Genomic DNA, 20721 nt, shown 5'->3' on the forward strand with positions numbered 1-20721 from the left:
TCAGCTAAACAGGAACGTCTACGTTTATGCTCTTCGGCGTTATTGTATTATTGGACTGCATATTCATTAGGAATGTGCCCTAAGCCCCTACTTAGAGGGTTGTGCCATCTGGCTATTCACGGGGATGCTACATCAATGCTACCGTTAGCACTGTATAATGAAATAAAAGCGGGGCGTGCTTCTAAGTGTACATTAGTCCTCGTATTGCTGACTTCTCCAATGCATAATAACATTTTTTTTCACGCTAAGTAAGCCGTACCTCATGTAATTTCTTTGCAGACTCAAGACCAAATGTACTTTACGGTCATTAACATTCAGCACCACCACAATAACCTACAGCACCTTGACGACATTCTCGTGAAAGCCGTGTTTAAATGTAAGTACAAACTAAAGAAACTTGCTGTAAGAAACGCGTATTTCGACTGTATTTTGTAATTATATCTCTTACTGACGCGGACGCTTCGGAACAGCGCAAGTGCAGCACCACCTGGCTCACCAAATTAAAAAGGACCTGCTTCTCACACTCGATTGGAACTGCCCCCACGTAGCTATGACAAAGGTCTTTTCAAAGGACTTCGCTCAGCAGTATCAGGTAAAGTAGATTACCTCTCTGTTCCGTTCAGTGTCCGCACATATTCGTGGCACTTGCATTGATCAACACAAATGAGAGGACAAAGCTCATTAGATAGGCGATTTGTAAAGCGCAATACGAGCCAGAAGTAAAGTCACCTATACCCCGCCCAAAGAAGAACAATATTTTGTAAATGTTGCTGCTACTTGGTAATTGCTCGATGTATTGCAGATTGACCGGGAAGACTTCGAGTACGCATTGCTGAAGCCAAAACGAGAAGAGTTCTTGCACATTTTTCTCAATCGAGGATTTCTAATTCACAAGTACTTGGACCCTAAAAGACTTCGGCAACTGTTTGCCAAGATACAGCATGAAGAGTTCTTTCGGACAGTTTGTTGGGAAGGAGCACTTGGACACAGCCTGGTTGGTCTCAAATGAATAACTATTCTGTGACGTGCGCGGCTTTCCTGCCGGTATAGATGTGTTCATAGTTAACCGGTGGACGTACTCAAGGCTGACAGATCTTGCGAAAGACCTATATCGACTTCATCTTCTTGCTGGAGTCAACACATAGTACATGAACATGCAGCGAAGTCTCACCATATATATTCCAACTTCGCACGATAGCATCATAAGTTACGTGTATAACCATGCACCATTATTTGCTCCTACTATGTGGTGTAGTATAATCATCAAATGGGCCAGGAGCCATGTTTCTATCGTAAACTGCTACACGCGAAAAATGAGGTCAAACAAAAAGCAGTCAGTGCAAGTGTTAATGCACAAATCACAATTTCATGGAAATATCTTCATTTTTTTTAAAATACATGACATGGGCATTAACCGGATACACAGAAGAGGAAACAGCAAGAAAAGCACTGTGAGCGACACGGTAGATTGCGTAAACATAATAATCAAACCAACATATTAGTTCTTCATTTACAGTGCTCAGGGGAAACCCTAAAGCTTGAAGGCTGTCACACGTGTACAGTGACAAAAAATAACGCACGGGTATGGTAGCAAAAAAAAAAGATACTGCAGCTTACGCAGCCTTGCTTATTCATAATGAAGTTTTAAGCGAAGCTGCCTTTTTTTCGAGTAGTTGAAGGTGATGTTTACTGAAGTTTCTATTATTGTCTTCAAAACCCCTATATGTGTATTGCATGTAAACATACAGGACGTGGTCTTGTACATCAAGGCTAATTTAGGAACTCTTATGGCCGAGAAAAACCAATGATATCACGAAGAAGCGATTGAGTTTGTGTACTTGCTTATCTTCATGCGGTGACGGCTTTTGACCAGCTAACAAATGTTAAACATTATTACTGTGTGCGAGACGTACTTGCATGATTTCGAATGTACTGGAATATTATAGTTGATTCTTTCTGCTGTGCATGCACCCACCGAACCATGCGTAGTCTCATCGCATGTGCGACACGAAATGCGTTGTAGTTTCGGGAAGGCACGCGGGCACCTGCGATTACGCTGGAACTTTCGACGACTCATGTGTAAAATCCGAAGCGTTTGACCCGCCCATGAAATTTTCGATGATCGCCGACTGTGTTCGCCGCTATCGTTGTGCTTTGAGTGTAGACTGTCTTTCTGGGCTCAGGTTCGCCCAATAAAGAGCTAGTTTTGCCACTTAGAGCTAGTTTCGCCACGCAAATGAATTATTAATCATTAACGCACATGCATCATTTTGTGCCTTCTTCAACAGTGAAATGCAGCTATTCAATAAAAACGTACGCAAATCAATTACGAAAAAGAAAACCTTGAACTTCTGAAACTAGCATGCTGAAAATACATTCGGAAGAATACGGTGCAAAATATTCGTTAATAAATAAATAAATAAATGTCAAATTTGAGAATAGTTAAAGTATCGCAAAAGAACGAAAACCGGGCGTAATGACAGCATAATAGAAGACTGTGCACATTAATGGACTTATATTTCTAAATGTGCAACAGCGCGGCCACGGCTTCCCAGAATAAGCATTTCATTTTCATGTTTCAACGAAATCCTCAAGAATAGAAGTCCACCATTTTTTGAAGCACGCACTAGGCGAAACGCAGCTGATATATAATGCAGAATTGAAATAAAGTAATGTATAAACGTGGTAGCAAATTAAATGCTTAGGGAAGGTTAGACGTATCTGAATGCTTAAATAACCGGAAAGATGAAGCGCTCTTAGCTAATTAGAAGTTTTGTCTGCAAAGGCGGTTTAGGCTACTCGAGCTCTTAGAGCATGCATGGCATAACCATATGATATGGAGATGTTAATGAACCGATCCGAGCCGATCCGAGATAATGAACGGATCCGATACGAGCCGATCCGTATGCCACAATATTTTGCCACGTTTCAAATATAGAACCATGTAAAGCAGCCCTGCAGGGCCAATTAAAGTTTTATCTGCCATCAACAACCAGTATTTGAAATATATGGAGCAAAAGAGAACGCCAGGGCTGCTTTCTGACAAAAGCAGACAGGAAAGAATCAGACAGAAGACTCACATTAGAATATTGTAGAAACGGTTCATGTATCTTCATCATTTAACAAAAAAGAAAGGTTCATATCATGCTACCAGGGATCTTCATGCCTCTTAAAACGTGATTAAAACATGGTCTTTGATCATGCACAAATTTTCGTTACTACAGCTCTCAAAGATCGGCAGAAACTTCATTGAAACCGACTTGAACTGGCTCATAGAGACAACGACCGGCCTGCGAGACTTTCTCAACCAGGAGGAGCTTTCCGCCAACAGTGCTGTAGGCACATACGTCAAGGTAAGACACTGCCAATCAAGCTATAATATGTTCGCCTGCTACCTGCACATAGGTGCCACCTTTGTTTGGACCCCACGGAAGCTAGCAGAGACTTCATCCGGTATGCTCTCCAGCAAATTAGTCCCATCAGTTTCCACTGCTGCCATACAGGACGCTTGAATATGTCAAAACTTCTGGCTCGAGCACCGCTTTGATTTAGCGGGAGAGCTGAAATTTTGGTGAGTACGCATAGAAGCACAGCGGCATAAAGCGCATATTTTACACGAACGAGGAAAGCAGGAATAGGCGCACACAGCGCCACGTAGACATTGAGTTGTTTTTTTTTTTTTTGCTAAAGGACAACCGCAGCGATGTCGTGGCTAAATACAACTCTGAAGTGAAGCTGAAAACTAGCTAGAACCCGAAAGCCGGAGTTTTGAGCTGGTTCTACCCGCTGGATGCGGCGTTCCGCTTTGTTCTATGAACGATTCCGGACCTACGGGAGCTCATTACGAACGGTGCCGCTACTCTAAGCTGCAAAGTTTGATACAACCACTAATGGCCACAAAGGGTGGCTGCTGCTCAAACTAGCTTGCGTGTGTGACTAAGCGTTCTACGCTGAGAGGAATGGGCTTCTCGCTCATGTCGAAGCCATCAGGCACCTCTGCGAAGTTGGTACTGGATGGGAAGAAAGTTCACGCACCTTTTTGTAACGGCACTTTCATTCCTAAGCGAAAAAATCAGCTCATTAGAAAGGATACCATAAACAACAGCTAGGACCATTCACCACGTTCCTCCACAACGTGTCGACTTCTGTCTGCACAACAGAGATGCTGCCAGAATACACCATTTCTTGGCCAGTTGTGTAAGGTCTCGTGACAGAGCTGCGCAGTAATAAGCAGGGAGTCCTAGGCATTTCTGTGCGGCACCTGGTCTCGAGCAAACCTCTGGTCAGGCACACAATCTGGTAATGGTAGCGCGGGTGCTGTAGAGTGAGTATTTTTACAACATTAAGGGTGCTTTTGGCTTGTCCCATGGCGATCGCCCTTACTGTTAACCCCAAGCAATTCCACGCGATAAAGAAGCGTATGTCTGTTGCAGTAGGAGCAAATTGTAACGTTTGAGCTAGCTTTACCTTTTCCTCTCTTGAAAAATTAATTTGTGTATCCCATCAAAGAACAAGTAAGTCACCCATACATAGGCTGCCAAAGAAATGCATTGAGCTGTTTTTGAAACTAGAAACTTCATGCGAAAGAAAAGTAGGGCAACTTTCCTTCATGCGTAGAAATGTTGGAAAACGAGAAAGAATGGAGACCTACGAAAGAAATTTCCCAATAGGGGCTCATAAAATTTTCTGATGCGAATTGATCCTTTTTTTCTTGGGAGATTGTGAGAATACGAGAATGTGTGGAATAAAGAAAAAAAAAATGGAGGACGCTTAAGCTTCGTTTTCAAAAATGGAACGCGATAGCGTTGTCGCACCCCGTTCACACCACCTACTCAAACGCGCTACGCCAGCCAAACGTCGCGATCGGCACAGATAACCGGGCCCCGATGCGCCATGAAGGTGGGAGCGATCATGGGGCGAGTGGCGCGCCACGTGTCGGGGCAGCGCCGTACATTCCGAGGAGGGGGTCTCCTGTTTTTGCCGCAAGATGGCTCTGCGTGTGTGCAGAGTGCAGAAGAAATTTAGCGGAAACGTACTTCGCTACTCGTGAAACTGCGACTTCTGTAAGTTACATGGTCGCAATTACCGATATACACCGCAGTATAACTTTCTACTGCATGTTTCTAAGGCAACACTGCATTCACTAGAGGTGATTTTGTCCCGTTTTGAAGGAACGAACTCGTGGCTCAGTGGTAGCGTCTCCGTCTCACACTCCGGAGATCCTGGTTTGATTCCTACCAGCCCATCTTGCAAGATGTTTTTTATTTATGAAGTGCCTTCTGGGATTTATCGCTCACGACCAACGCCGCGGACGCCGACGCCGACACCCGACGCCGACGACACCGGGTTTCCTGCGACACGAGCTCCTTAACGCTGTCGCGTTAAAAGAATGCATGGGGCATCGTCACGGCTTGTCCCCGTTGGCGCGTAGTCGACGATGGGATATGCAAGCCAGTTGGTCGTTCTGTACTCAAGCGAACACAGGGAAGGGGTGAGTCGGGAGAAAGACAGAAAAAAAATTTTATCGCCTGACAGTGAAAAAAAGATTAAAAAGAAACAGAAGAGCACTAACACAATTGAACTTAATCTAGATCAATGATGAATACAAAAGAAATACAACAAACAGTTAACAGTAAATGTAGAAATTAACACTACACAAAACACAATTAACGGTGGTCAACTAACAGAGTTCAAAAGAAAACAAATGATGGCATACGCATGGCCGGGCGTCAGCAGCAAGTCCATAAAGCGTGGAGTCATCAGCTGAACTTTCCCGAAGAACGCTGGCACACCGGTGTAGTTGCGGTGGGTACGATTGCTGGCTGGGTTTCCAGGGAGTGTAGGTCTGACGTCTCCCCCAGAGCAGGTTGAGATAACTTGAGGGGAATTACCGTGAGCTTCGTTGCAGAGGCTGGTTTTTCGTCTCTTACGCCAAATGGTAACTCGCAGTTCAGACGTGGCTAGGCGGCCCAGGCGATACTGGACGGCGTTAGTTCCCTGACGCTTTTCAGCAGATTGTAGGCTCATCTTCTAGACTGCCTAGCTCGGTCTAAAGCCTGCGTTTAAGTAAATTCTCCTTTTCCTAGTTCTCTGTCTTGGGGAACGGCAGATATTGGTGACAATCCAATCAAGTTCACCCAATTGGATCTCGGCTACTCCCAAGTTCTTGGCGACACCCCCTTTTATTAGGGGCGAGGGAATGGGTGATTCGCCCCTACATTTAGAGGTCACGCACTCGTATTACAACACACACACACACCCTTGAGTCCGGGCCGGGCCTCTACTGTTCGTTCACAAACAAAAGGGAAACGACGGCGGCCGGCCTTACTGCGCTGTCGGCACACATACACTGTCAGCAATTCGTGGACACAGGATTGTAGAGACATTCCAGATATTTCGGAGTATTCTCACCCCCGACTTCTTAGTAAGCTTCTCAATGCACGCGTGGGGCAGAGAACACACAGGGGTTTGTACAAAAAGCTGTCGGGGTTTGACGGTCGCACCGACGATACAGGGATTCCTACAACAAGCTGTCGGGCCGTCAAGGTCACGCCGACGACAAAAAGACAATAAGCTCTGAGCCTGCCTTCGACTTCTTTCGGCCGCTTGTCCGAGTGGCTGGGAATAACCGTCTTTCCCACCGGTCCCTTTTTTCCACGACTTTTGCGCCCGTTGATTGGTGCTTCGCCGAATCGAATATTTGCGCGCCATGAAAATGCCCCCCCCCCTCCACAATTTCAGAATAATGTAAAGTAATATTTGCTTTCATGAGTGGCATTTTCGAGAAAAAGAAAGGAGAAACACCGTTCCCTGTATACCTAAACCATATACACACAATACTGAATGTATACTATACCAAAAAAAGAAGCTAATCGAACAGCAAACTACACGCCTATATACATACAACACATAGATCTCTGACTTCAGAATAACCCTATATTCGACTCGAATAATCGGTTCCCACATTCGCGTCCGATGCATCTGTACGTAGTGCGAAGGGCTGGTTTAAATTCGTGAGTCGCAATATCGGATCTTTGGAGATCTGGCGTTTTAGTTCCTGAAACACTTCTTCGCATGCTGGTGTCCATTTGACAGAGTTGCTCCCTCATTCCTGGGTTAATTCCGTCAGGGGAGCGTTGACTTTGACGTAGTTCAGTATGAATTCTCGATAGTACCCGGTCAATCTGGGGAAGGCACGTACCTACTGCTTTGTTGATGGGTGTGGTGCAGCTTCAATCTCGTGCAGCGTCTTCCCTAATGGCTCTATATGACCCCCTGTGTCGACATCCACTCGTCTGAATGGGGTTTCAACTATGGGCATCCTTCTAAGTGGAACGCGTGGCACTCTGCCCTTTGGAGCCCTGCGCTGGCAAATATCGCAAGAAGCGACAAACATTTTCACATCAGCCGTGACGCCCAGCCAATAGAATTCCTCAGAATCCGGTCCTTAGTCTTCTGAGTACCTAAGCAACCAGCCAATAAACTTTCATGTGCTGTTTTCGACACCGCGTCTCGGTAGCACCTCGGCCCGACGAGCTGGCGCACTGAACGTCCGTTCTTCTCCATGTAGCATCGATACATTTAGTAGCCACTTTTTCTGTTGGAATCCGACACCTCCCTTCGGATTTGAGTGTGTCTTGTTCTGGTTGATGCTAGTGAAACATTTCTTAAGCCTCTCACAACTTCTATGCTTGCTCGCGTTTCCGCCCTTGCCTGGTAACTCTCTACCGCGGCCTCGGATAGCCTGGAATTTCGGAGGCGTTTATGGCTGCGCCTGCGCCTGGGCGCGGGTGATAGCTGCCGCCACGGGCTCTTGTTGCATCTTGTCCTCACTGCTGTATTGTTCAGTCTCATATTTCGCATCCTCCGGGTATGTTATGCCTTCTATATTTCCCGCAATCAGGTAACACAGTGATTCTCGAATACATTGTGCTGTAAGGGGCCCGGTAAATTAGGGTATGTCAATTTCAATCGGCGCCTGACACTTCCACTGCTGTGTGTGAAACTCCTATACATCTGGGTACTGGTTGTTAGCTCTGCTCTCGCTGCTTCCTCGAATAAGCTGAATCCTTAAGTGTAACAACAGTATTTCCCGTTCTACGGCTTCTTTCGCCACCACTCGCTCCTTTTCTTTTTCTTCGCTCTCTAGCTCTCTCTTTTCCTCGCGCTCTCTTCGGGCAACTGCCTGTCCATGGGGTTCTGCAGCCCATGCCCTCAGCTCAGCGCCCTGTAGGCCTAACTGTTTGTCACATTATAAACACTTGCCGAACTCCTTTCTCTCCAAAACGCACTACACCTCCAAATCTTGCACGCTCACAATTCGCATGCATGGGCATTCTACATTTAGTACTTATGTGTCGGTAGCGCTAATCGAGCAAGTTCCACTATTCTCATTCTTCGTTCACTGTGCTGATTTTTTGCGGAGCGTCCTGTCTACCGGCGCCAGTTTAATGCCGCGGCTTGTCACCCGCTCGCCGTCAGCGCGAAGTCGTCGACGGGGTTTACAGCCGGTTGGTCGTTCTGTACTCAAGATCTCGTTGCGGCAAGCCAATTTCGTTGCGGTGGATGCGATTGCTGGGCTGGGTTTCCCGGAAGTCTAAGTATCAGGTCTTGCCTCGAGCAGGTTGATCTAACTTGATGGAAACTGTCATGAGCTTCGTTGCAAACATTGGTTTTACATCTCTTACGCCAACTAGTAACTCGCAGTTCAGCAGCAGCTAGATGGCCCAGTTGATACTGGTCGGCACTAGCTCTTGGACGCTTTTCAGCAGATTGCAGGGTTCTGCTTCTAGACTGCCTAGCTCGGTCTAACACCTGCGTTTAAATACCTTCTCCCTTCCGTGGTTCCCTGTGTTGGGGAACGGCAGAAAGTGGTGACGATGCAATCAAGTTCGCCAATTAGATCCCGGATGCACCCAAGGTCTAGGCCACGCCTCCATTAATTAGGGGCTGGGGAACGGGTGATTCGCCCCTTCATTTAGAGTTCACGAACTCATTTTGCACCGCACACACACACCCCTGAGACCGTGGCGGGTCTCTATTGTTCGTTCACAAACACAAGAGAAACGACGGCGGTAGGTCATACGGCGCTGCCGGCACGCATACACTGTCAATAATTTGTGGACACTGGATTGACCCCGCCTTTTCAGTAAGCTTCTGGATGCACGCGCGGGGCGGAGATTACACAGGGGTTGGTACAAAAAGCTGTCGGGGCGTCACGGTCGCCCAGACCATAAAGACACAATAATCTCTAAGCCTGCCTTCGACTTCTTGCGGCCGCTTGCGAGAGTGGCGGGCAATATTCGTCTCCATTTCCACGACCTTTTGGCCCCCGTGGATCGGTGCTTCACCGAATCGAATAATGCCGCACCCTGACAGGCATTCTTCGTCGACGCCCAACTGCTGAAGGTTTGATTGAATTCAAGCAATAAATCACATGGAAGGCGGACGGGATGACAAGCAAAAAGGGCTGTCTTGTAAAGGTTTCTCTCGGACATTAATTCCTGCACACAGGTTCACGAGCCTAGAGGAGAGCAAACCCATTCGTAGACACAGATGAATGAAAAAGGAAACGCGTTGTAAGTCCACGCCGACGCCCTTGCTGAAAACTTAAAGAGCGTGCCTAATGTGATCCACTCTTAAGGATCGTTTCTGAAATACAAAGATATAGAAGAACGTAAGCACTCGACCATAATAAACGTAGCCGAAACGAACCCTATAACCTTCTTTTCAGCATAGTTGAACTGAGAGCTTCCCTAACCACATCTCAAAGCTCTGCACAGGGCCCTGATAGAACTATATGCCATATGAATAAACGCATTCACACAGACAGGCAAATCACGCTGCTCGCTTTCTAATGGTACCTGAGCAGCTGCACATCTTCCATCCACACGGAAGGAAGCTATTGTCTTACCGGTATTGAAAAGGTTAAAGCGCCCGCCGCATTAACAAGTTATCGCCAGACAGCGCTAACAATTTTTGTTGTAGGTTTGAAAAAAATTATCAGCACCTCCTACGTTTTCTCAAATCTAGCAAAGTGCTAGCAAAGGGCACTTTATCTGCATCAGTGTTAATTTGGAGAAGACTGGTCAACAACGATCTCCTGCGTTACCATTTCGTGGTTCGATTACATCGAGTCAGAGAAGAAGCTTTTTTGCATGAAGTTAGTTTGGCAATATTATTGGTATGGCAGCAGCTACTTAACGGCTCTCCTCCCCGTATACCTACAGTTACAGGGCAATGGCGAAGTACATGACTTTCCCTGCAGGATGCTGCATCGGCTGAGCGCAAGGCTCTCGTCATCCTTTCTCTGTGGGCCGTCTTTACAAACCGTCGCAAGACGGCTGAAGTGCTATGGAAAAACTGTGACCAGCCTATCCACTTGGCATTATTGGTGTCCATGACATACGAGAAGCTCACCGCGTACGTCTCAGAAGGCACCATCAAACAGGAGCTTCTAGACACGAGCAAGTGAGTCGCGCTACGCTAGCACGAGTTAAAGTGACTTTGCTGCTCCTGGCGCTAGTACTAGCCTACCCGTCTTTGCGCGCTTTACCTAGCTCCAAAACGAATGCACTGGTTGTGGTAGTACAAATATACTGTCACAATACACAATAGTGTTGTAGCACTAGCCCAAGGCAAAATGAATGATTAGCCAGCTAACGCCAAAATACATACAAGGATTCAAACAGGAGAGGGTAGTTACGATTTAAGCGTACATACGCAAAGGTTTATTAGGCGATATGCACAACGTTTGGGTACAAAAAATGGGCGTCCACAGCGTAAGTGCAATATATACGCAGTAGTAACTGTTGAAAAGGAAATGAATGAATGGTGAAAATACACTTAGCTGGTTGACCAAAGAAATCATGCTGAACTTTTCTTACGATGAATGTGGTCGTTAATGCGATTAGCATTGAAGAAATGTAACGACACACGGTATTACTAGCTCGGGAGCACGTCTCACATGAGACATTCAACCAGGCTCCTCTCGCACTTACCACTGCGCATGCTGCGGCTTCTGATAGCGGCGCCACGATGTCCGCACCGCGCACGTTTTGCATAGATATTTAGAAAAACTTACGTGAATACCTATGCAGAGGGATGAATTCCACCCATTAACAGACCTATTTCAGAGGATCTTTATCGTCATTGAACTGTAACACATGCCAAATGGTACATACGAAGTTTCTGAAGTCGGCGCTGCAGTGGTTCATAGATGAGCAGCGCACACTCAGTGCCACTGTCTAAGTGAGCCAAGTTAGCATGAAGGAGGTTAACTGAAGAGTGGCACAAAGCCCGTGTAACATATCTTGTGACACAAGTTAGACCTGTGGTTCGTTTTGAACCCGGTTCCTTGACCACATCAGCTCGATGCTGTACGCGGACCATTGACAACTCACTGACAAAAGTTGGCGGCCGAAGTAGGTGACCCAAGCAGACCGACTGACCGAATGACTGAAAGACAAAGACTGACAGACAGACAGGTAGACAGACACCGGCAAGTACGTGAAGTATCTTAAGAATGCTATTCGCATCATTACCGGCCTACTTCCTCAGTGACCGAGCACCAGGTTTGAATGCGCCCTGTGTGTTAGTGTTAGTGTGTTAAGTTAAACCATACTTGAGCGTTTTTTATGATAGCTCAGTCGATTACGCTGTGGTATTGACACGTGTACTTGTTTATCTCTATCCCGTGCTCACTTTTCACCGACTAACAAATTTTAAATGTTATGACGAGGCACAGGCACGCCTGCATGGATCAGAAGTGTTGTGAATGTAATTGATGGTTCAATTCGTTCTCTTTTGCCACCGAACCTTGTGTAATCTGATCGCAAGTGCTACAGGAATTTCGTAGTAGTTTCTGGAAGGCACACGGGCATCAGCGATTACACTGAAACTTTAGACAAGTCATCTATAAAAGCCGGCGCGTTTGACCCGCCAACCTAATTTTGGACGATACCCCATTTTGCTCGCCACTATCCTTGTGCTTGAGTGTTACTTGTTTTGCCGGGCACGAGTTCGGCCAATAAGGAGTTAAATTGGTGACTCGCAATTTTGACGCTGCGATGATTTTCACCATCATTACGACGTTACATCTGGTGATGGTGCTTTTGCGCTCATATAACAGAGCAACGCCAAAATCAAAACCCGAACCATGTGGACATAGTCCAAATCACCGCGAAGCAACGATCTAGCCGTAGGCTAGATCGTTGCTTCGTGGTGATGTGGTGGTGATATATGGTGATGTTGCTTCGTGGTGCCACCGAAGCCCGGACTTTTGCCTGAACCAACCATGAAGACCATAGGCATGTCAACTACCATGATGCCGGACGCACCATCCCCTACAGCGATCATGCTGAAGCAGCCCAGGGAGCCACCTCCCTTCCGTGGGGCTTCGTCAGATGACCCAAAAACCTGGCTCGGCACATTGGAAAGGATCTCAGCCTTCAACAACTGGACCTCTGGGGATAAGTTGCGCCATCTCTACTTTGCCTTCGAAGAAGCCACGATGAATTGTTCGAGAACTGGATGTCCACCCTTACAAAGTGAGCCCTATTCCTTAGTAACTTCTTTAGAAGCTTCACGAGCGTTGTCCGAAAAGAAAGTGCAGACGTTTTTCTGGAAGCCCGACTGCAGCTACCTAACGAGAGTGCTGCCATCTTCGAGGAAGAAACTACCCGTTTTATCCACCACACCAACCCGCAAATGCCCGAGGAAATGAAAGTTCATTTATTCAAGTTTGGTGTGAAGCGAGAACTTTTCTCCGGAATGATACAAAACCCACTGAAGACCATCGCAGAGTTTCTTGGTAAGGCCACCAACATCGAGAAAACACTCGAACTGGGAACATGCGGGTAAACCGCTGCATGCTCACAACGAACTACGTACGCCGATTTTCAATCACTGAGGTCCGATGACCTGCGTTAGACCGTCAGAGTGGTTGTGTGGTAGGAGCTTGACGGGATGCTCCCACGAACTACAGCCTGAGCTTGCTTCGATCGCTGACATTGCGGCACAAGAAACACAGCAGTCTTTGGGAAATCAGGAAGTACCAGCGGAGTCACCCCAGCGCCATCCAGAAGTGATGGCGCCCGCCGGCATCGCCCGCCGTCAATATACCCTAATGCACCCGTTCCAGTGCCTCATAACGCCCAAGTTACGTCGTGTGTAACCGCCGCCAGCCCGCCGTCCCATCGCCCTGTGCAACTACCAATTAACTACTTGATTATTACCCGCCGTGGTTGCTCAGTGGCTATGGTGTTGGGCTCCTGAGCACGAGGTCGCGGGATCGAATCCCGGCCACCGCGGCCGCATTTCGATGGGGGCGAAATGCGAAAACACCCGTGTGCTTAGATTTAGGTGCACGTTAAAGAACCCCAGGTGGTCAAAATTTCCGGAGTCCTCCACTACGGCGTGCCTCATAATCAGAAAGTGGTTTTGGCACGTAAAACCCCAAATATTATTATTATAACTTGATTATTCAAATGCTTTTGTGTATGAAATCACCTCTCCGGAAATCATGCCCACGTCATATTACGCCCAGTTTTAATAATGAGGTACGCCGTCTTTTGGCTGCAGTGTTCTCCGTCTCGGTCTTGACTGCGGTTTCAGAAACCCTCCTTCGAAAATTCAAGCGTGGATCGGGAAAGACAACGGCTGAGGATCAACGGAAGGCACCTAAGTCTGAGGGGGTCCCTTATATCCATAAATTTTCTCGCAATATTAAGAAGGCGGCAAGAAGGCACACTGTGCCAATTTGCTTCTCTGCCCCAAATAAGCTGGTAAAGTTGTGTCCACGCCTGTGCAATGCCAGAAAACGTGGATGCCAGAAGAACCACCACCCTCCCTTTGATAGGTGTTCCACTGGAGTGGTGCATTGCATTCTATGGTCACGTGGGATATATTACGTTGATGGAACTGGTCGCTGCGTCAATGACAGTATAGGGGAACACGCTCAGAAACTGAAGAAACTAGATGATAAATACGCACATTTAGTTGCGCACGTTAACAAGCGTACAGATTGTGTGGCCCGGTTGAAACAGACGATTCGAAAAAAGAGCAGTTACAAAATCGCGCGCATGAGTTTAGAGGCCTACCACGTTAGAAAATTAGGTGGCATGTGCTTTAGCACTCCTTCCCTTGCTCTCTTTGATGCTCAGTTTGCTCTTCTGGATGTGGCTGTCGGGGGGTACTGATAGCAAAGAAAAAGAAAATAATTGCGTTTCGTTGCGCATGCTTGGTTGTATTGCGCTTGCGCTGTTGACGCGCTATCACCCTTCACGTGTTTTTCTCCCTCATTTCCCCTGCTTCATTATGGCGTATATAAGGCGTGCTATCCTTGCTAATAAAACCAGTTGCTAGTCGGCGTTTGTGTGTACGTGTTTCGCTTCTTATGGTCATCTGTTTGTGCAGTTACGCACATGTTTCAAGGAGATCCTGTCAGTGTGCCTTGAGTGTATTTGAAGACCAAGTCAGCATTCCGCCCTCGTCGGCATCATGATTTCCGTAGGGGCAGGAGCAGCCCAAAACACAGAAGCCATGGCAGACAACGACCGACAGCTGCTACTCGACGGCGAAATTGGCGTTGCGAGGGGTATCGTCCACTTACGGAGATGATTCTGACAAACGAAGATGATTCAGCTCGGAGTATAAACACCTGAACAAGTGCACGAAAATAGCATGCGTTGAGGAAGTTGCAGCCGTAAGCTATGCATTTAGCCTCCTCAATTCTGCTGAAGCTACAACGAGGATACGTGCTCCTGAAACAACTTTCGAAATTAATTCGATTTGACTTTGCTGCTTGAAGTGAACTCCAAGAATCTACTCCAGGATGCTGCACGGTGGGAATACATAGCAAAAACTATGAACTTTGTTTTTGAGAATGTGTTCAGTTAGCGTTATTTTCTTGAAAGGCTCAACCTCCTGCTGGCGCAGTTCATCGAAAATGACTGTGCCAGCCACAAAATTGCGTACTCGTTTTTTTATAAGATTCGTGTATTCTATCCGTATTGAATGTAGCGTCTTTTACAGGCCTAAATACAGTCCGACGTAGCATGAACACGTGCACACGTTATGTCACGTTGCCGAGAACAACAGCGTTTATAGTTCTGCCGACAGTTCAACGCACTGGTGGTCGCGGCCAACGTGCTCCGACGCACCCGCCATCTACCGACGTTTGCCCGCTTACGTGCGTAGGCACTTCCCAGTGCTAAAAGCCCTGAGGTGATACACGCTGCTCGTTCCGCGAAGCGCTAGCGTGCTGCGTACGTATTGTCATAGCGCAGTACTAAAACGGTCTATGCATTCACAGTGGAGGAAAAGCGGGATCAGGATGTCTTAGAACACGCACTTTTAAAGGGAGATATAGAAGGAAGTAGAAGCATGTGCTTGCTGAGGTAAAGCTACAGAAATGATTGAGCATGTTTTATTAGAATGTGAAGATTTGTTCCTTGGCAGAAGTCACATTTAAAGCTCTATTTACAAGAGAGACAGCGACGCAAAAACAAGATGGGTGTCTAGACTGATTCCACCTATACACGTCAAATCGTCTTCTTCTGACTGACGATACTCTTGGTTGCGCGGTAACATAACCTCCGTTTCGGCGCTATCTGAAAGCGAGGTGAACTCGCGGCAAAGTAACACTTCCACCGGGACACATGCACAACATCTGTAGGGACACGCGAGTCCACCGGAGCGATCTTCTAGTTCACATCGCCGAGCATACGCAATGTCATGTAGAGCCCTCTGTAGCACGACAACAGCTTTTCAGACAAGCTGCCGCGGCAACGTGGTGTCCATAGGTCATCAAAGCCAGGAGAAGGTCGAACGACGCGATGTTAGCTGTCGTACCAGATTTTCTGCGTTGAAAGAGACTCAGTGAGCCAGGAGCCGGCAATCTGGCGTGCCGTGTGAGCGCGAATGATGTCTTGGGCATATTCAGTGGATTATTCGTCGAGGAAGGAAGCAGTGTGTCAAAGGGCAAAGAAGGGTGGCGGCCGAAAAGAAGGTAAAAGAGTGAAGAGGCATCGGTTTCGCGACCAGATGAATTGTAAGTGAAGGTCACGAAGGGTAACGTTGTGGTGTGTGAAGTACTTGAAACAGTGCATTGATGAAAGAACGGAAAGAAGAGAACAACAGATTGCTTGCGCGAAGGCGCATTCAGTCCTGGAGGGAAGATGACGACGTCGAAGAGCGTGAAGCCCGCAAACGCGCGGCGCAGGAAGATAAAAAGGTAAATAACTCGACCAAAGTGGAACCAAAACGAGGTGTGCTGGCGGAAGAGGGAGAGTTCGAGGAAGCGACGCAAGGGTGGAGATCGGCCGCCGGACCGGGAGTTCAGGATGGACGGTTGGGTCTGGACAGGAGCCACCAGGGCTTCACCGCCTCCTGCCATCCTGCTCCCAAGCATCGCTACTCTTCCCGAGCATGTACGGCTACCCGAGGCCGGCGAACTTGTGAGCATGCAGGCAAAGTGTGGGCGGTCGAGATACAGGCCAGAGTTTGCATGCAGCTACCTGGCCGAGATGCCACCTTCATCTGCCCATACCACCAAGCCGGCTGCGTTGCCTTCTGTAAGCCAGAGATGTCATGCTCTGATGGTTGGCTCATCGGTCAACTACATCCATACTGTTCTTAGACCAAGGCCACTTCCTTCGCGGCGTCGTCTCCGCCCGTCCGCATGGAACTGTTGTGTGCACGCTCACGCTCATAATCTGTCTCTAACTCGAGTGCTGTGGCTACTGTTATAGCTCTTACCATATTTTCTTTGTACTTGTAAGTTTTCATTGAGTGGTTATTCGATGTTTCCATTTCTGTTTGTTACATTAAACGTTTTGTATGCCTTGGAAGAAATGCCTTCCTCCTCAACGGAGTTATTAGAAGCTCCGCCACAAGGAACCATCTTCACCAATTAAAGAAAAAGAAATCTACATCACAAACGTGCTCTCGCAATCACTGGGGTTGTCAGCAACATACACAGACATTTCTGTCAACGGGAGATTGAGCCACGCTCCATCAGTCCCTTTGTCTGCAGATGGTATGCGGTGGAAAGCATGCGCATGGCAGAACAGGAGCGAAATAGGTATTTAACTACTCGGGAAAAGAATATGCTGCCACGAATAGTGAGGAACTGTCGATGTATGTCGTGATGGAGGATGACGTCATGAAAAAGGAAACCTGTCATGTCAGCAGCACAGCTTGTGTGCAAAGCTCAAGTGATCGCGTACTGGGTTGCGTAATCAGTCACGACAACGACCAACTTATTGCCAGATTTCGACGTTGGAAAAGGGCCGAGAAGATTAATACCAATGCGAAAGAGTGGTTCTGAGGACTTATCGATAGGATGAAGGCGTTTTGAGGGCTGCACAGCAGGTTTTTTGCGGCGTTCACAGGCTGCCACGTAGCAGTGCGCACAGCGGTACTGGCCTGGCCAGTAGAAATGGTGCCGTACGCGGTCGTAATTACGCGAAACGCCGAGGTGGCCCGTAGTAGACGAGTCATGCAACTGCTCAACAACTGATGTCCGGAGATTGTGTGGTACAACGAGTTAATATTCCGGTCCTTCAGGGCGTAAGCTGTGACGGCAGAGAACGTAGTCGCGGAGCACGAAAGTGCGCAGGCGGGGGCTCGGAACATCTCGAATACAGACTACCGGTGACAATTCGTAAGCATTGCTCATGCTGTTGTTCAGTAGGGATGTCGTGCAGATCCGAAATGGCCAGCATGTAAGCATCTGCGTCAGTCGCATTATACTCAGGGTGGTTGACAGGATGACCGGAGAGACAGTAGGCATCCCTGTGCAAGTGGCCTGGCTTTTATAGAGCAGCAAATGAATATTCTTGGAGCAGTAACACCAATCAAGCCAATACTCCCGTGCAATCTTTAAGTGAGTAGAGCCAGCACAATGCGTGGTGATTGGTAACAAAAGAAAATGTGCGGCCCTTCAAGTAGGGCTGGAATCTGACAACTGCATAAACTAACGCCGAGTAGTCGCGTTAGTTTATGCAAGGGTACGAGGGTTAGCAAGCGTACGAGGGTGGAGAAGGCTTTGGTTTGAGCAAGGCCCCGTGTGAAAGCAACGTCCTTCTTCAATATGTCGGTGAGTGGTCGAGCGGTTATGCGAAATTCTGGATAAAACTACGTAAATGCGAGCGTAGCCCAAGAAAGCTTCTTAGGTCTGCGGCAGAAGATAGAGCAGGAGAGTTCGGGACAGCGCAAATCTTATCAGGGTTGGGTTGAGCACACCGGCACTGACTAGATGGCCAAGAACGGTAATTCGACGACGTCCATAGTGGCACTTAGATCAGTTCAATTGCAAGCCGGCGCGTCGCAAAACAGCAAGAATATCAGATAGACGCGTTAGATGACTCGTGAAAGTTGGGGGAGAGACTGACATTGTCCACATAATACAGACATGTGGATCATTTACGGCTGCGAAGTAAGGAGTCTATTATTCTTTCGAAGGCTGCCGAGGCATATCCAAAGCCTAACTGCATAACTTTGAATTTGTAGAGGTCATCAGGTGTTACAAAGGCAGTTTTCATATGGTCGGTGTCATCTACCGAGATTTGCTAACAGCCTGACCCGAGATCGTTCAACGAAAATACATGGCTTCGTACAGGCAGTCCAAGGCGTCTTTAATACGCGGCAAGGAGTATGCATCGTTGCATGTGCACATCGTTGCATGTTTTCTTGAGGTTTTGTAATCTACAGAAAAGCGTCAGCTGCCACCCTTCTTCTTGAAATGGACAACACGGGACGCACACGGACTGCAAGATGGCTTGATAACGCCTTTGGTCAATATCTTATCGCCTTCACGTTGTATCCCTTGCCGTTCAGCACTTGAAACATGGTACGGCCGGTGGCGGGTCGGATTGGTGCCTCCGGTGTATATAGGGCTGGGGACCACCGATGTCTGGATTAAAGGGCGGTCGTCAAGGTGGAAAATGCCGCGCTAACTTCCAAGAGATGGCGGAGGTCAGCACCTTGTGCTGGAAGAAGATCAGGTGCAATCATCTTGCTAAGTTCATCTATGAGAGTCGATGAATTGGTGGTTCCTGTAGAGGGCGACCGAATTTACGCTTCGAGAGCTTATATCTTACAATAGTTCACCCGCGAGTTGTTGCCCAACGACATGCCTCCCGGAAGAATTCGGGTTGAGCACGTAATATTAAGGAAAAGGAGTGAAGTACAATTGCCTGTAACAGTGAGCATGGTAGTGCAACGGCCAAATTTCTTTCAAGCAGTAGGTAATCGGTAGAACATAGCACATAGACGCTGTCAGAAACAGCTGGGAACGACAATAGAGTGACGCATGTGTTGGCTTGAGGCGACAGGTGGATATCTTCGGGAGAGCATAACCGGGGTTGTGCTGGTGGTGGTCTATAGCAGCCATGGGCAATTCAAACTGAATTACACCAGATGCGTAATAAAAAAAGACAGAATGGGAGGATAAAAAGTCGAAACCAAGTGTGAAGTAATAAGGGTATTGTTCCAAATTGGCAAATAAAACAGTCATTAGGAGTTCCACGAGGTCAATACGAGCGGTACCCATACCAAGCGAGGTAGGCGTTCGTTCGTCGGTGACGCAGAGGGTGCGGGATGCAGCGGGTGTGAAAACTTCGTTCCAGGAGTCGGCGAAATTGGGCACTCATCGCAGATACGTGCGTGTCAGTGTCAATACGTACTGGGACACTGACACCATCGACTAAAACACCCATCGAGTTCTGTTTGGTCGACAAAGTGATCAGTGGGTTTGGCGGTCGAGTCGTCAATGCAGCTTCACCTCCGGGAGCTTCATCGCTTAGTTTTCCAGAGACGGACGTCGGGGCTACACTCTAAGAAAAAAGAGAGTAAAAAGTGAGTCACGGCAACTTGACTCTCTTTTTTCTTCCGAAGACCCACTTTTGCGCGAGTAGAGTCACAAAGAAGGGTCAACATTCCCGCATGGGTCGTTTGACTCTCAATAGCACGCTAAGAGTCATGGAAGATCGCCATTCCTCTGATATTCGAGATGAGTCTGGCGAGAGAAAGATTTTAATGCAGGGGAACAAATACCAGATAAACTCTTCTGTTTTAGGCAGGCCCTCGGGTTCCTGTCCTGGTTGTAATGCCGTGTATCATTCTTTCATCCTTGTCATGTTCTGCAATTACTTCGAACTCTATATATTGATTTTCCTTGACCATGTTTGTTGATACCTCACACGCTTAAGCGATAGCTGGATTCCCATGATAAGGAAAACTTGGATTTGTCACACTGGATTCTGACCATAAGTAAATCTAAAAAAAAGCATTGGCTACTAAAGAGAGCACAGCAAAGAGATAAGTTCAGTAGGTGCAGTCAACAGTGTCGATTGTAAATGTAATTCCGCGACTTAAACTAAATTTGGAAGATTTAAGTTCCAAAATCAATATCTTGTGATGAGGCGCACGGTAATGGAAAGCTGCAGATTTATTTTCAGCAGCTCGGGTTATTTAACGTGTACGGAATGCACGGTTACGCGCGTTTTCGCATTCTGCCCTCGTTGGAATGTGACTGCCGCGGTTGTGATTGGACCCGTCACCTCGAGCTCAGCAGCGCAACACCAAAGCCATTGGGCTACCGCAGTGCGTTGCGTTCCGCGGCCAGAAACAAATATTAGCGTACGCAACACTGCTTTGGAACCCCCTAGAAATATAAAAACAAAAATACAGCAGTTTCGCCCCAATGCTGCATGAACC

The 20721-nt window shown here is 47.5% G+C and overlaps 1 protein-coding gene across 2 annotated transcripts in view; it reads left to right on the forward strand.

Moving 5' to 3' along the window:
* The window catches only part of LOC135900506 (transient receptor potential cation channel subfamily M member-like 2), a 382962-nt gene that overhangs the window by 151379 nt on the left and 210862 nt on the right, over positions 1-20721 (forward strand). For both annotated transcript variants that reach the window (XM_070536288.1, XM_070536289.1), the window contains 5 exons: positions 280-376; positions 471-592; positions 803-994; positions 3225-3353; positions 10268-10470. In XM_070536288.1, the coding sequence (XP_070392389.1) occupies positions 280-376; positions 471-592; positions 803-994; positions 3225-3353; positions 10268-10470 (743 nt within the window). The remainder of the gene's footprint in view (positions 1-279; positions 377-470; positions 593-802; positions 995-3224; positions 3354-10267; positions 10471-20721) is intronic.

Source organism: Dermacentor albipictus, chromosome 3 (assembly GCF_038994185.2).
Source record: "Dermacentor albipictus isolate Rhodes 1998 colony chromosome 3, USDA_Dalb.pri_finalv2, whole genome shotgun sequence".
Classification (NCBI taxonomy): Eukaryota; Metazoa; Arthropoda; class Arachnida; order Ixodida; family Ixodidae; genus Dermacentor; species Dermacentor albipictus.